Raw genomic sequence first — 17953 nt, forward strand, 5'->3', positions numbered from 1 at the left:
TTATATAAAGATATATTTTTGATTCTTTTTACATAACTATGAACCAAAAAGCCAAATAATACGTTGAAATTAAAATAAAATACATTTTTTCTTCTTCTTCATCTTATGGCCTAACGCAAGTTCTCATTTGTTCAGAATACACCAACTTCTGACCACACTTCTTCACAAGGGGCTTCCAATTCTTACAGAAAATGAAGAGCTTATTGCTACTTGGATGGCGATAGGCTCCAATTGCTTCTGGGCATTCAAACCATACAGAAATCTCACCAGTTTCTTTAATGATGCAGTCTAAATCATCCTCATCACAATCTGTTTCAGGTGGCCCAGTTGGTTTTGGAGTTGGAGTGGATGACTGTGGAGTTGTAGGTGGGGTGGTTGTTGGATGTGTAGTGGTAGGTGGGGTAGTGGTTGGTTGTATAGTGGTGGGAGGGGTGGTGGTTGGCTGTGTAGTGGTAAGTGGGGTGGTGGTTGGTTGTGTAGTGGTGGGCGGGGTGGTAGTTGGCTGTGTAGTGGTAAGTGGAGTGGTGGTTGGTTGTGTAGTGGTGAGCGGGGTGGTGGTTGGCTGTGGAGTGGTAGGTGAGGTGGTGGTTGGTTGTGTAGTGGTGGGCGGGGTGGTGGTTTTCTGTGTAGTGGTAAGTGGGGTGGCTGTTGGTTGTGTAGTGGTGGGCGGGGTGGTGGTAGGCTGTGTAGTGGTAGGTGGGGTGGTGGTTGGTTGTGTAGTGGTAGGCGGGGTGGTGGTAGGCTGTGGAGTGGTTGTTGGCTGTGAGGTAGTTGTAGTAGGTTCTGGTGCTGTTGGTATAGGAGTTGTACCGACTGTGGTTTCACCTAAATTTATAAAAAATTTATTGTTTTAGTTTTTATAAGATGTTACACAATTTTGATACATTATAAAGGAAATCGCCTTCACCTGCCATATATGGAATTTCATGACCTACTTTACTTTCTACATACTACATATATACTAAACATACCTACTATGTTTTATCGCAGCTGTTACAATTTTCCAACATTAAATACGACCAACCATGGCTAACTAAGACGATAAAAAAATCATAAGTACTAAATAAAATGAAATTTATAATTTGTGTTATTTCTTTTTTTCTTTTCAGGTTGTGAAAATTTTTAATGTTCAATAAAAGTAATAATAAAAAAGGGCATATGTTTATAGAGTTAGCGGTATTAGTTCATTTGAAAATTGCATGATTGCCCTCCAAAATTTGGAATGAATAGGAGCCTTAGGTTCAATGGTTAAGACACTGGTCTATCAATGCGAAGAACTACGATTCTATTTCAGGAGGCAACTTAAATATTCAGATTGTAGGGAACCAGTTCTTTTGGGAAGTAAATCTGATCAAACGACCACGACGCAAAGCTGTGGTGCATTAATCTCTACGACCCCTCTTACATTGATTGCTTTTTACAAACCTAAGTCACATAGTTTATATTAAAAATGTTGATAAGTAACGTTAATAGTGGAAAATTTCTTTTTGTAAGAATGGGAGTGGATGAAAGAGGATTATCTAAGATTTTCAAACACAATGTATTAGCAATCAAAATGGGTTACACATGGCTTAGCGCAGAATTCTCTACCTATGGTAACACATCGCATGCTTACACCATCAGCGTGTGGAGAGTCATAGGAGAAGGAAATACGTTTGTTTGTGTCTTGTGATTTTCAAACAGATTAAAAACCTTTAAATTAGGAAACTACATTGAACATAGTTCTAACAGAAACGTTGTGGAAATTTTAAATGATATATATGACAACTGAATATGCAAAGTATTTAGAATGGGGAAAATATCGCAGTGCATTTTTATACTACTGAGAAAAGGATGACAGGGAAGGGTCAAGACATGGAACCGGTCTTCTCCCTAGATGTCGTACATATTTGGGGCATTTAGGGTCTCTGAAGCCCCAAATAATTACCTGACAAAAGACACAACAAATATCTCGAATAATGGTTGTGACTCTAGTGATGCCCATTAATATGTAATTTAGAAAATATGTTTTTTTTTTCTGATGAAAATTAGCGATGGCATAAAATTTGAAGAAAAAAAGCAAAGTGTTTCATTTTTAGAAATAATATTCGAAAAAGAAATATATGTATACTTCATTGTATAATAAAAGCGTAATCGCTTGATCACTAAATATTTTAAATTATCCTTCGCTATTTAGCAGGGGTACCTTGAGAGGGTGAATACTTAAGAGATCCAGCAAAATTATATAGCTAAGGCTCCTCAAAGTCTTGCGACCTGGAACTTAAAATGAATATTGTAAATATTTGTATGATCACAAGGAAAAAAACTCTTTCACTACTTGTTGGTCTTTTCCTGGATCCACAGTTCACATATCTCTCTCTTCTGCAATGTTTACTGACTCCGTCATAGAGAAAATTCTTTTCACATCTTCTCAAACTTGGAACAAAGAAAGTGCATATGTAGTACTTGGAACAGTCATTTGGATCAGGAAAATATCCCCTGACTTTTGGACACGTGAATGAATCATCTGTAACATACAGAAAACACACTATTAACCTTAAAAGTATATTTTTTATAAGATGTGCAGGGCATTTATGTAAAAAAAAAACTATTTGCTCAAGTTTTGTTTATAAACGTGCTTATAGAAATTTTCCGAGAAACTATATTAACAGTTTTTAACTAATCCAGTGTGCTCAAGTGCATGAAAGTGCCATGTTTGGTATTTACTTATTTCTATGGCAACTTACTTTACTTATTGTAGGTCTTTACTTCAAATTTGTTTTTCACTTAATTTTATTATTATTATTTTATTGTTTTGTTTTTACGTATTAAAGTTAGGAGACTATATGAAACAGAGAAATGCGTGGAACATACTTCTAAAAGAAAGCATCGAGTAAATTAAAAAAAATATTTGTGGCAATTAAATACGAAAATAATTAAGAATAGTGAATATCGCAGTACATTCATATACAGCTGAGAAGAAGAGGAGAGGCAAAGAGGGAGGGTCAAGACGTATTAGAACCGGTCATCTCCCCAGATAGCTTATTCGAGTGTTGAGATCATAGAGGTGGCGAATAATGGTTTACTAAGTCTTCGACTCGGGTGTATCAAAAATGACCATTGAATTGAAAATTAATAAAAGAAAAAACGGAAGTCGATAGATATGTAAGATCTTTTTTCAGATCTGAATGTAAGATTTATATTTACACCAAAACTCAAAATTAGTTACACAATTTGATAATAGATGGCGCTGCTGTCTGAAAAAATGATAATTGTAAAAAAAAAAGAAAGAAAAAAGACATCATTTGTAGCGACAACGTGGTTTTGCCTAAGTACAAACTAAGTAGGAATCCGTGAAAGTATTTCAGTAGGAATAGTCTGAAGTGCATCGACGTGGTTTGGCCAAAGTAGTAAGTCGTATAACTAAGTAGGCATCAGTTGGATTAGTCTGAAGTGTAGCAAAATGCATTCTTTAGGTTATCACCCAATCAGTAGTTTAGGTAGCTTTTTTTAAGCAAATGTAATGAAACTTTTTCAATAAATTTTTTTATTTAAAAATTATATGCTATGAAAAAATTAAATAAAAACATTTACCTATAGGAGTTGTGGTTCCAACTACCCCATCCGTCGTCTTTTTGTCGTCTGAAAAAATAATTTTTTTGTTTTACGAACGAGGTACAAGGATGACTTTGATGCAATTCTAGACAATGAATAATAACTAAAAAAAATGGTGCATAAAATAATTTTTCTTTACTAAAGTACATTTTATAAAATTTTTGTCAACATAGATGAGAGATCACAAATAAATATTTAAGCAAGAAGAAAACACAAACACCTAATCAAAATTTGTTGATACAAAGCATTATTAAACCAGTTGACTATAGGAAGCTTGAAATTTTTATTGATATAATTGTCTGAGCTGAGGACGATTTGTGTATATTGTGCACATGAATTAGCATTTCTAGAGTTATCTAAAACCACGTATTTAATTTATTTATAGTTATGCTTATAAAGCGCGTTTCTACGAAACTAAATAACTCAAAACCAACATTAATTGAAAAAAAAGGAAAAAAGACTAAGCTATGTACCAAAATCAAAATTAATGGATAAACGATACTTATCCATTAAAGGGAACCACACATTAATAATTCTACATCATTTTTCGGACACATGGAACAGCACATTATCTTTCTATACTACTCCGTATCCTCGTAATTTTGAGCCTAATCCAGAAGACAAGGGAAATGAGGGATCAAGCAGTTGGGGCTGGCTAGACTTAGCGGAAGACACATTTGTTGGCTATACCATCAGCCCGAGGGGAATAAATACAGTAGAAAATTGCTTGCCTGTGGAAAATGTTGACTATTATGAGTTGGCTTCAAGCAACAGTGTTATAAAAAATGATTCTAAATATAGTTAATTTTCATTTTAAAGTGGTGAACTTCTAAAAAAAGAGAAAAAGCGTGATTTTTTTAAAAAATCTAATGACGTGAAACCATTTGGAAGGAGAACAAATAATAATAAACTAAAAATAAAGAAGAATTATTTAGTTTTGTTTATTATGTCAGTATATGGTCTTTAGTCTTGTGCATGATTTAGTAATGTTTTTCAACACTGATACATTGATTGTTTGCTTGCCTCCGCCAATAAAAAAAATGGGTTTTCAGCAAGTATATTTTATAAAAGGAGAAATAGGAATTTGATTAGTGCAGTGGAAAAATATACTTTGAATATGATAATAACTCACCACTTCCGTCATCACATACGGCAATATTGAATGGTAGACATACTTTTCTGTACCTATCAAAGCGTTTCCTTCCTTGACAGGGTTTCCACATGGAATTCCAATTTCTGCACATGAAGTATGCTGAGCAATCTTCGATATCGGAGAATCTACCGTTGGACGATGGACATTTAAAGTTCTTCTGTTTATCCATGCTCCGGTCTCTGTTCCAATCCCAATACCTGACCCATTCTATGATATCTATATCTAGAGCATGCAAAAATGAAAAAAAAAATATGTAATATAAATAAAAATGTGTTTGGATATGGGGTAATTCCCCACTAGAGCATGAATAAATGGGCTTTTGTGAATAATTTCTTCAATAAAAATATGGTAAAAGTCTTACAAAATGTTTTTATAGGCAATGGTTAATTAACTGTAATTTTCTACCCCTACCCTAATCCCCATGTAAGATAATCATTTTAATCACCGCCACAATTACCTTCTTACTTTCCTACACAAAATTTTCGATAACATAAAATTGCTTTGCAAATACCAGACAGTTATAATTAATCACGATTTAGAAATATTAGTTTGCCCATAATTTACTGGTCAGAAAACGCCCTGAGCTCGAGTTATTCTAACCAGAAACTGAAGGACCCTTAACCGCGTAGTGCAGCTGAGGCCGAAGTCGTTTGGCTTCACTTCTCTATAAATACTCCCCCCCCCTCAGTGATACATTTGTATCTTTGCTTTTTGAAACTTTTTCAACAACCCACTCTGTGAAAGGGGTTATTCTGTCTTAAATTCTGTATCAGGGTTAAAATCGTTGTTGCCTGGCTAAAGCTGTACAAGCAAAACGATTCCATATCTTGGTTGGTTAGAAAACAATAAAATTCTGTACCAGCAAAAAGAATCCATATCTTGGTTAAAAAATTCTGTAAACTGGTTATTCTGTAAGCAGGACAATTCTAGACAAGCAAAACAATTCCGTATCTTGAATAGAAAAAACGAGGTAATTCTGTACTAATAAAGAAAGATACATCATTTAACAATATTTTTTCAGATTAATAACTGTTTGCATACAGAAAGAAATACGTCAAATATTTTTTAAATTTGATTTTTCATTAAAATTATGTGCTATTGAACATTTTCTTAGAGTTTATATTAAATAACCATTGCTTTTTACTGCATAAAGTTAAAAAAAACTGAGAAGGATTTTTTTAACAGAAAAAAAGCGAATTATCAGAACATAAATTATTCCTATATATGACCAAAGCAACCTATAGTTTTTTGAAGAAATCAACCGTGTTAGCCATGCATAACAACCACGCATAACAAAATTTTTTTTTAATTTCCCGGAAAGTACATTTTTAGAAATATTTAATTTTCATAATGAAAATTAAATATTTCTTAATTGGAATTTTTTACCAACGCACGATGTTATGAAGTAATTTTTTTTTAATGGGATGTTATAAAATTTTATGTGGGAAAATTTTCCCTCACAAGATGGTTTAAAATTTTATGTAGGAGCTTTCATCTTCGCAGTATGTCACAAAGTTTTATTTTAGGATTTTCCTCCTCTATAGGGTGCTGTAAAATTTTATATTAAATTTATCACCCTCGGGCTGTTATACAACTTTATATTGGTTTTATTACTTTCCAGATTGTGATAGCTCATTTATAAGATTAAAAAAAAATATTCAAGGATTCTTAATTTTCCCAGGTTGTTATGACACTTTTTGTATATTTTTTTTGTCTCTTTCATGCAGTGTTATAAAATATTTTGTAGAGACTTTTAACTTTTATAAGATAAAATTTTGTACTAGGATTTTTCACATTCGTAGAATAATACTATAAAATTTTATGTAGGGATTTTTCCTCCTTATGGTTTGTTAAAAATTTTATGTTTAAAATTTTCACCTTCAATAAAATTTTATACATAAGTTTTTTAGTTTTTATATTGGTAGTTGTGCATATTATAAAAATGTATATTGGAATTTTCCCTTTCCCTAGATTATTTAATAATTATGCAGTTCTTTTCAAAGATTGTTTTAAAATTTAATATGGGGATTTTTCTCCTGCATGGATTGGTATAAGATTTTATGGATTGAAAGATTTGCCTTTAAGAAAATGTTATCAAATTTTATATAGGAATTTTTTACCTTCAAAGCAGATTATAAAGTTTGATATAGTGTTTTTTTCCTTCGTGTTGTTCCGTTTAAAAGATAAAAGAAAAGAAAGCTTCTGAACACCTTATAAAGGATAATACTGAACGGGATGCAAATCATATGAGATAATGAAAAAGTACTATAAGACAGCAAAAAAAAAAAAATAAAATAAAAAAAAAGCACAAAAACACTAACGATGTAATAATGCATGGTAATCATACAAGATATTAAGTAATGTAATAATTATTTATAAAACTATACTTACTATTACTTTCTTCGGAACGCTCTTCAGAGCTGCCTCTAGATTTTATAGTTGAAGCATCCACATGTGAATCCAATAAAAAGATGCCTATAGCTAAGCACAGTACTGTTCCTGGAACAAATAAAATTTTACATACATTTCGCAGAATGTAGTATTGGAAATTTTAACTAAGCAGCAAATGACTATACTAATAAATTTCAGTTTTTAAATAAAATTATTTAGAAAGTTGAATATATTAGCCATTAATTTAAAAAGAGTAGCTTGTAAAATGTAACAATTTCCCTTGAAAAGTTTAAGATATATAAAGTAAAACTTGAGTATTTTTAACTGATTTTTACTTCATTTTTTTTAAAAGTAGAATAATATGATCTGTGATATTTTTGCAAATTTTAAAGAACAATTTTTTTAAATGTATGGAAACATCAAAAAATAGCAGAACAATTTTTTCCATAACGAGGAAACCACTTTATTTGAATAACTTAACCTTAATAAACTAAATATAATATATATTTTTAGAATGAGTGTCAAAAGTAAACTAAAATAAAGTTTACGAGGTTAGGGGTCACAAATAAATACACTGAGGAAAAAAATCTGGTACACCTGCTTGATGCTGTGAAACCTGACAACGAGTCCATGCCACGTCGTGACGTGACATGGATTCACTGATTGCTGCTGGAGGGCATTTCGGGGCAAATTCATACTGACTGTGAATCCCACAGGCTTACAAAATGAATATATCGTTCTGGTGATCTCTTCGGAATTGCACTTTGCAAGACCATGCTAAATGATCCTCCATGTCTGCGGATTCAGGTGTTAAGTCTAAGTCAGAAGATAATGTTCCTGTGTAGCTACTCTCAACGTGCAGAGTTATCTCATTGTTCTTCTGGTCTTGTTAAACTCCTTCGGAAATTGAAATGAACATGAATGGTCTGAGATTATTGAATAGAATACTTAACTACCAGTCAGAGACATATCAGGGATTTCATATCCTGCTAATTCCATACCCGCCATATCACGAAGAGGCTCCCCTGACCTGAGCATTTCTTTTTTGACATGAAAGATCCATGAATTCATGACGTTAACTTCATATTTACGCACGTACATTCATTCCATACAGTTTGAAGCGAAACTCGCCAGTCCAGACAACATGTTCTTGGATATACATCAACAGTCCAATAGATGAGTCCTTGTCAATAATGTTTCCTTAAATAGTTCAGCCGCTGACACTTACTGATGTCCAGCATTGAAATAAGGGACAATTTAAGGAAGGGACGAATGTTCGCCTCTCGTAATGATAATCAATCGTCGATGGTCTTCTTCTGTCACAATCGATCCAACTACAAAGATGATCCAGATTTTTTCATGCTTTACCGAATTCTTAACATTTAGTTTGCACTTATAAAATGGTTTTCCTAGATGACTTCAAAATTCTTATATATTTTTATAAAATTTTTAGAGTTATAAATAGTTTATTATGAAAAAAAATTCCTGGTTCATATTTATTGTTTTATGTCATATAAGAGAAGTGGCCGGTCATTTTTAAAACTGCACAATAAATGACACTACCACCTTTTTAATACTGCTTTCATGATTAAGTATGTGAAAACAATCATTTTAAAAAACAATCTAGAGATAAAAGACTTTTGGATTTTACAAAGGTTTAGAAATTTTTTATGGTGTCCAGAAAGCTACCAACAATTTAAATATAATTAGTAAAGCTTTATTAATTGATTGTTATATACTAATTAAGTTTAGTGTACCATATATGAATCATGATGTCTTAATAAAAAATGTTTTTTTGGAGTAACGTTAAAGAGAAAAAAAATTCAATCATGTAAAGTTTTAACAAATTTTTTTAGTTTAAAATTGACTTATAAGATCACCTCCTTGCTAAATTTGAAAGAAGAACCCTGCTTAGAAAATAAGACAGTATATTAAAAATTGATTATTTAAGTTGGGTTCTAAAACTCATAATTTAAGTCTCGAATCTGATATATCATTTATAAAAATTAAACGATTATACAAAATTTGAAAATAATACTAAAAATAACAAGTGGAAGAAAAACATTTAAAATGTTCATTCTTTCTTTTGTTCGTTGAAATATTTCCTACAAATGTTCTTTAAAATGTTCGTTCTTAAAGATAATTATTTAAATTGGGTTCTGAAGCCGAAAATCTAATTCGTATCTAATATATCATTGACAAAAATTAAAAAATTATTCAAAATTTAAAGATGAGGCTTAAAATAATGAATAGAAATTTTTTTAAAGTATTTATCCTTGAAAAATAAATTCACAAAAAAATCATACATCTGACGTCAATAAAATCGAAGGTTTATGATTTACTATTAGCTAATGATATTTTAAATAAAAGACTCAATAGTTAAGTCAATACTTTAATATAGTGTTTCTATTAACTAAATATTTATACTACTTGAATAAAATGCTCTCAGCATTTTAATATTTTTTAAATTCTGAAACTATAAGAAATCTTGTAGCATGGTGTTCGCAATATTAAGAAAAAAATGCATAAATATTTAATATTATGCATAAATAATTTTATCAAAAATTAACTAGGTTTTTAAAGATTTTTAATTTTCCAGTATATAAATATTATTTGCAGTTGTCTGTATTTCATTATTTAATCAAATCCATCGTGGCGCGAATTGATTTTCTTAACGACAACTTCATTTTTTAAGTGAAAATTAAATAAAATAAATCTAAATATAAGTAAGCTTACCTGCAATTGGTTTCGAATTCAAGTATTCCAGCATATCAGAATCAATCTCTCAAAACTTGTTATTCTAAAATGAATGAATTATTTTCAATCACTCTAAATATTGATACTTGAAAACAAATTTAAAAATAAATTTGAAAATGAAAAAAGAAGTCTAATTTGGCGATAAAGATAAGAAACAATACCTCCCCGTTCTATTCTAAGATACAAAGAAGCTTCTATTGATCCCTAATGAGAGAGATATTTCATGTATCTCGTCATTATTTCTTGCGACATTATTTATTTACTATCTTTGAATTCAATTGATACAATCAAAATTTACACTTCAAATTATTTCTAAAAAAAGGATTGACATAGTTATCTTATGCGGAAATGCATGAAATTCTCTTAAAATTTTGCTTTTCGTAAAATGATTATTACTCACATTCTTAACAAATTATTAGAAAGCAACGTCCCATTTTAAAGGTTTAAAATACTTTTCAGAACACGAGTTAATGATTGAGAGCCTTTGAGTACTATTATTTTCTAATTATTATTTCTTCGTTATTAAAATATGAGAGGTTACCACATTCTTGAAAATAGGATCTTAATCAGTTGTCGGAAAAACTACATTATTTTTGTCGATTGCTACAACTACTACAATTTTATTTCACATGTACCGGAATAGCTCATAATATTAGATTACATTTGAGAAGCTGAACATTTAATGTTATTCTAGTATTAAAAAAATATGTAAAAGGTCGCTGTTTTTCTCTGCATTTTAACCGTTAGATTCTATACAAACTAATATCATTTAGAGTTCGACGTAATAATATTTTGCATTGGTTTTAAATAATATATAATATTATATTTTATATTTTCTCACGTTGCTTTTCATTTTTGAAATAAGCAAAAGGAAGATTTGGATGACAGTACAAAAATACGGCGATATAATTTTACTTAATTTTCTATATTGTTGTGACGCAGTAAAATAAGGAACAATTTTAATGTCATTACGCGCATTATTTGCTTTGTTAGCAATACAGAAATACTAAATAAAATTATATTAACGAAATTCTGCTACCTTCTATTTTCCTCCCTCTTACCCCAAATTATTATTTTGTCTCCAGCTGATTTTTATGAATGAAAATTTTAAATTTAACTAAGAATTAATACTTGAGTTAATTTTGATATATATATATTTTCAATAAAGCGCTTTCTGGTAAACTTGAAAATGATTCTGGTATATCATGAATCATTTTTAAGTTGTTTTTTTTAAATTTTAAATGTATTCTTAAATTTCTTTTGAGAAATGAGCCATTATTCTAGTCATCTCTCATTTTACTTTAGTCATTTGTAATTTTACATTTACCATGCATTTTTGGCATTAAGAAGTTACATAATAAGAACTTCACTAAATAGTTGTAGAATTACACTTTCATTCAAAGTGAATGAAATTTATATAAAAAAAATTTTTCTTCCTATCTTAAAATATAACATTATTTTTTTCATTTATTTTCATAAAATAAAATATTAGCTTTATTTTTTATTTAAGGTTAAAATAAAATCATTATTTGAATATATATATATATAATCTCGTTATCAGCTCAGACAATTATATCAATGAAAATTTCAAGCTTCCTATAGCCAACTGATTTTGATGTTTTTAATCCTGCCGAATTTTGATAAAGTGTTTATGTTTTCTTCTTGCTTAAATATTTATTTGTGATCTCTCATCTATGTTTACACAAATTTTTCAAAATGTACTTCAATAAAAGAAGATATTTTATGCTCATTACAAAGAGTGTCGTAAAGAAATGCTGTAAAGAAGAAAAAACATTCCTATTATATATATATATATATATATTGAAATTATAGTTTTAAGATTTCTACCAAAATCTAACAAAATTTCTTTTAAGAATTAAAAGATGATAAATTATTAATATCAAGACAAAGGGGAAGAACGGTTTATTTCCATCCGTCACAAAAATGTTAATTGGATTGCTATCTGTCGCGTGTTGAGGATTATTGAGTTTTGACTAATCAATAATGTGAAAAAACGGTATTCCCTTTGAGTTATTACATAGTGAAGATGTGCCGTGCTGTGGAAAAACTTTGCTTTTCGCGAGCAAAATAGTTTTTTCTCCGAATGAACTTTTATGGGCATAAACTATTTATCTACGTTGTTTTACAAGTATTAAAAAAAGTGTAAAATTATTCAGATGAAAATTTCCAAAGTTTTCTAAAATACTCTCTATGATTGAAATAAACAAAAAAAATGAAAAGGTACAAGAAGGAGAAGAGAAAGGGTAAATTGATTTTCAGTAAAATACAATTTAAACTGAAAATGTTATTGCTACACATTAATAATTCACTCGAAATTCTAGGCAAGTACAGATGAGTGACAAATTTATGGGAATACTTTTGCATTAATTTTATAAAAACAATCTTCCTTTTAACAGCAAATGTTTTGGATGTTGGTATAATTTAAAAGATCATGCTTGAAGCTCTTAGATATGGTGTCGTTTTTATCCATGCTAAATTCGGATAGACCAAAATGAGGAGATGGAAGTTAGTAACTTCTTTTTTGCTTTATTACTAGAAATTTTAAAATAATTCTATGGGGATGAGATATTTATATAAAAATTATTTTAGAATTATTGTGTTATTAAAAAAGGAAAGAAGTTTTGAATTTACTATGCTCATTTTGGCCTGATTCCAATGTTGCATGGGTAAAAAGGACACCGTTTTTAAAATCTGAATCATGATCTTTCAAATTGTGCCGACATTTTCAGCATGTAAAATTTTCCAAAACACCTGCGCTAAAAAGAAGGTTGTTTACATAGAGTTAACATAGAAGTGTTCATATTATTTTGTCCCCGATCTGTATGAATGATTTTTCCTGTTCGTGTTCTTTTCAGTAAAAGGAGAGGAAAAATACTTCGCAAATATAAAATTGAAATATTTTATATATCAGTTATACAAAAATCATTGAAAATAAGAGTTTATCATGAAATATTTCATTTAACACCAAGTTTTCCATTTTCGAAGGAAAAAAGGTTGAAAAAGTCTGAATATCTCTATCTTCCTATTTAAGATCAAGACTAATTGAGTTTTTCAAAGTGTCTAAGTTCCTAGTGAACTCCACTAGCTCTGAGTTACGAAAATTTCTTCATTGAATCAAAAATAAGCAATTATTATTTAAAAAAATATATGTAATAAGGTCCCAGTCTAGCTAGTTTTCGATTAAATAAAGTTTTATTCCAGCAGATATTACTCATATTATCTTTTACATATGTAAAAACGGTTGAAATTTCTCTTTACGCTTCTTCCTCTTTGTCAGAGCAACAGCCCTTTGCAGTCCATGGCTACATCAACAGCTGACAAATGCCAACGTCTCCTATCCATGGCAACTCCCCTCCAATTTCTAATCTTTAGGGCTTTCAGGTCATTTTCGATGTCGTTGAGTCACCTAGTAGGGGTCTACCTCTGGGTTGTGACCCTTCGGGGTTCTTAAAGGGGATGATTCTCATGGCGCTATTTTCAGGGCATCTCTATAGATGGCCCAGTCATCCCAGCCTGTTATTGTGGATTATTTGTGAAATTTGGGGCTGGTGCTTATGCAGTCGGTAGAGTTCGAAGTTTTATCTGTTTCGTTAGCATCCCCTTTCCTCAATTGCGCCAAAGATGGCTCTGATTGTCTTTCTTTTGAAGGTGTCCAGTGACAGCTGTATATCTGAATTTAGTGTCCAAGTTTCGCTTCCATAAAGCATTACAGAAAGTATGAGTGTCTTATAGAGTTTTAGTTTTGTTTTTCGGCTGAGAAGGTTGATTGTCTCCTTAATCCAAAGAAACACTTATTAGCCATTTTGAGTCTATTGTTGATTTCTACTCTAAGTATGGGTTGATCGTTAACAACAATGTCAAGGAATTTGAATGTGTTAACCGTTACAAAGGTATAACCATTAATACATAAAGGGGCACTGTAGTTTACAGTTGAGGACGAGTTCCCTTTACACTCATTGAGCAAATTTTGGGATCCTAGTCCAAACCTTTCGGGGACTTGTAAGAGAAACACATAGACAGTCACTCAAACTCTTTCATTTATTAGTAAAGCAAAATGAATTCTACAGCAAATATTTTGATGTATCAAACATTTATTATATTAAGATTTATTTACATAAAGAACAACAGTTTCGGTACTTTTTACATAATTATGAGCATAACTATGAAAAAATCGAGATATAAATGTGGTATAAACGGGGTATATTTTAAAGGTATAAAGGAGGTTGTTATTTAAATATGTCGTTAAGGTTGCAAAGGGTGCAAATGAATACCTCAAAATCAACCTCAAATATATCTTAAATATACCTCCAGAGGTATATATGTTTCAACCTGAGGTGTTTAATTTTACATCTGTGGAGAGGTAGATATTTACTACTTTAAAGTGTTTCATTTTCAACCTTAGGTTCTTACTTATCAGCCTGAAGTGTATTTTTTTTACACTTGTGGAAGTATTTATTCAACTACCTAAGGTGTGTCATTTTACACTTCAGGTTATTATGAATTAACCTCCGGTGTGTTTTGTTCGACTTCAGGTTATTATTTTTCAACCTCAGGTATCTAATTTTATGCTTGCAGAGGTATATATTTTTCATCCTATGGTGTGTCATTTTACACTTAAGGTTATTATAAATTTTTTATTTTATTTCCAATGGCAGATTATAGATAGTTACAGCATACATAAACATCTAAAAATAAGATCAGAAACAAAAGATGCTGCAACAGTCACAAATCACATTTTATTACAATTTCTATTCAATTTTAATAAATAAATGGTTTCTTTAGCAACAGCAGATGAATAAAAATGATAATAATAATGATCAGCAAAACTTTCCTGCCAGTATATTTTTATTCTTTATTTTGACTGTTTAAACATATCACTTAAAAAAGATAATTTTTCTATAAGATGCATATAAAAATTGCTGTAGAAATAACACGCTTATTGAAATTCTTAATTTTCCTATAATTCAATCGACCATTTTTGATTATGGATTGTTATATTGTTAATTAAATTTTTTTCTCAACAAATTTTGAATAAATTCAATTAAACTGGCCTGCTTGTTCAAACTTACAGTAAAATTTCGCAAGAGAAATTGTACTAAAATCAATTTTCAATGCTGATTCCGAAAATAATTGTCTATCACGTAAGGTTTTTAAAAACAAAAAGTCATTTCCAACCTTTTATTTAATGTGATCAAGAATCAACCATCTTTTAGTAAAAGAATGTAAGACATCAATTTTTTGTGTTTTTCATGCACAATCGAAATAAAACCAACATTAAGTTTATATGCTTACTTGACTGAGAGAATGATTTAAAATAATGCTATAAAATAATGTTTTCAAACATCAAAGATCATGCAAACTAGCATTATCAGTGATTTTTTAGGTGAAAAGATTTCATTGAATCGAAGGAAAATAATTTACTTGTCTTTTTTCTTTTGGGTGTATATGTTACCGTTAAAGTATATAATGCAGTTATTTCATAGAATACCTAGTTATTCCATGAAATAACTGATCGTGTCCGTTAAAGTGTGTAATATGTTATTAATTTGACACTTTAACTAGTTATTCTATGAAATAACTAGGTATTCTATAAATTAACTAATGGGAGACAGTTAAAGTGCAAAATAAACAATTTATCTAAAGTGAAGTAACTAGGTATTCTATAAATAAACTAATGATAGACAATTAAAATGATAAAGAAGCAATTTATCTAATTTATGCAACGTATAAATGGTACTTATAGAAACGTACCATAAATCATTTGTTACAACAAGGATTACTAAAATGACACTTGGAATTACAAAGAACATTATTTCTGAAACAAAAACATTTTTTGCTGACACACTGGGTTTTACACGAACATTTTTTAAATCCCTGACCAGTACCTAAACTTTGAGCTGTAGCAACCGACCGGAGCGAAATTTCTACATCCGGTACTTCTTAGATTTTAATTAATTTTTGTTCGCAGATACTGAACTGGGATCGGGAATATAATTGTTTTATGCGGTCGTTTCTTGTGCCCAATTGGAAAAATCCTTCTTCGGTTATTTTTATGATGATAGCTAAAATAGTTTTGGCATCACCTTTTCCTCTGTCAACTTCAGGAACTGGGATACGAACGGTAAACCCCACAGAATCTTCAGAATGAGATTTATCCGACATTAATTTCATCTTTTTCACTTGAATTTCTAAACATTTTTTAGACTTTTCTCTTTCTCTTTGAACATTAAGTTAATTAAAATACAATTTACAGATTTTCTGCTCAACTTCATCTTCTGAAACATAATCTTCCGAACATGATATGTGGAGATATATGATATAGATTATTTTACACTTTAACGGGCTGCAGATCGTTATTCTATGAAATAACTAGTTAAACCATGAAATACAAGAGAGTTTTACACTTTAACGGACACGATCAGTCATTTCATGGAATAACTAGGCATTCTATAAAATAACGGATTTCATACTTTAACGGTAACATATATTTAGAGTTACTCCAAGGGGAAGGCTCTCCAGTTACTTGGCTCCACTTCCTCCTAGCTGCAGAGCACTTATTATTGACAGCCTGATTTAAACCTTGAAATTCTGGATGCCATTTACGGAGCAGCACTGTAAAAGTTATATGCTGTTCAAGTTCAGTAAAATTAAGTTATATAAAAGTTGTATAGCAAGTTTCATTTGGAAATTTTCAGACGAGATTTTTTTCAAGAATGTGGAGAAAATTGAAATATATATTTATATGACTTTGATAAGTGACTAATGTTGACAACAAAAGTCGAGAGTCAATAATACTTTTAAACTTTTTAACTACAATATAAGCAGATTAATTATAGGTCCACCAAAATGATTTTAATGTTTAGTTGAAATAATAAAATTATTTTTTAGAATAGCTGTCTCAGTAAATTTGTTTTATACAATGCTGTTTGTGGATTAAAGATATAAACTATTTTATAAGAACACACTATTTATGCGAAAAGTCTTTTAGTCTTTTTACGAGTCTTCACGAGTCTTATTAAAAATAAATTGAAAATCATTCCTAAATATTAAGGTGCATCATGTTGATCTAGAATAGTATTCAAGATTTTGCTTTAGTGGACTAAACGGACAAAAAAGTTTGAATTTTGAATGCGAATTTTTTAAGTTGATGCTAGTTTTCCTTCACCTATAGTTGCCTTTTTGCTAACTAACTTCAGATATTATTTAATAGGTGATACACATACAAATACTTTTCAGATACTCAACTAAACCAAGCTAAGGCACAGCAAATAAATCATTTTATAAATAACTTCACTAAACATTCGAGATAGAGAAAAGATTACATATGTTTGCCAATATATTTTTAAAATCTTAAATCTAAAAAAAATAAAAAAATCATTGAATTTGGTGAAATTCCTTTTCTTATTTTAATTATATTTCAACTTTTTCAGAGTGACTTCCTTTAATATTATTTTTAAGGCTAAGTGCAATTATATAGGAAGAGAGATAACTTAATTTATTTCTAACAAAAAGTAAGGCAATTAAGGAATAAATTTTATTGAAATAAACAAAGGAAGAAAAAATGTTTTAATGTATTCATGCTTACTAGTCAGGCAATCCCGATGCTGCTTCGGTAGAGGTTTTGAGTCTTTTGTGCCCATACACGACATGCCAGCAAGTTGCTCTACATTAAAAAAGGATTTTAGAAAGTAATAGACCATCGTGATCGGTTTCTTCCTTCCATGAAGAATGATCTTTATTTTGTCCACTTTAGAGACTGTAATCTCACTCTCATCCACCAAAATGACCTATAATCAAAAACAAATTTTTTTTCAACTCATAACTTTCAATAGAAATTGTATGTACATAAATTTAAAAAAATACTTTTTGAAAGTTACTTTATTTAGAATAATAAAAAGTGGTTCTTATTTTGTTCCCCTCAAAAATTCCAACAAATTGTGATGAGTTATAAAGCAAGTTTATTTTAAAATTAATAAAGGACTATACAAAGAACTGTAGTTATGAATTGAGTAATGACTGAATGCAATATTAAAGCAT

The 17953-nt window shown here is 30.1% G+C and overlaps 1 protein-coding gene across 1 annotated transcript in view; it reads right to left on the reverse strand.

Moving 5' to 3' along the window:
- Positions 1–17711, reverse strand: part of LOC107452063 (uncharacterized) — a 43631-nt gene extending 25920 nt beyond the window's left edge. The window contains exons 1-7 of the mRNA XM_087157109.1: positions 17502–17711; positions 9875–9938; positions 7139–7246; positions 4727–4969; positions 3574–3621; positions 2318–2506; positions 111–825 (exon numbers count right to left, since the gene is read on the reverse strand). Coding sequence (XP_087013235.1) covers positions 111–825; positions 2318–2506; positions 3574–3621; positions 4727–4969; positions 7139–7246; positions 9875–9908 — 1337 coding nt within the window. The 5' untranslated portion in view covers positions 9909–9938; positions 17502–17711. The remainder of the gene's footprint in view (positions 1–110; positions 826–2317; positions 2507–3573; positions 3622–4726; positions 4970–7138; positions 7247–9874; positions 9939–17501) is intronic.
- Between the last annotated feature and the right edge of the window lie 242 nt (positions 17712–17953).

The sequence above is a fragment of the Parasteatoda tepidariorum genome, chromosome 1, assembly GCF_982258835.1.
Source record: "Parasteatoda tepidariorum strain Cologne lab strain chromosome 1, Ptep-v5.0, whole genome shotgun sequence".
NCBI lineage: Eukaryota > Metazoa > Arthropoda > Arachnida > Araneae > Theridiidae > Parasteatoda > Parasteatoda tepidariorum.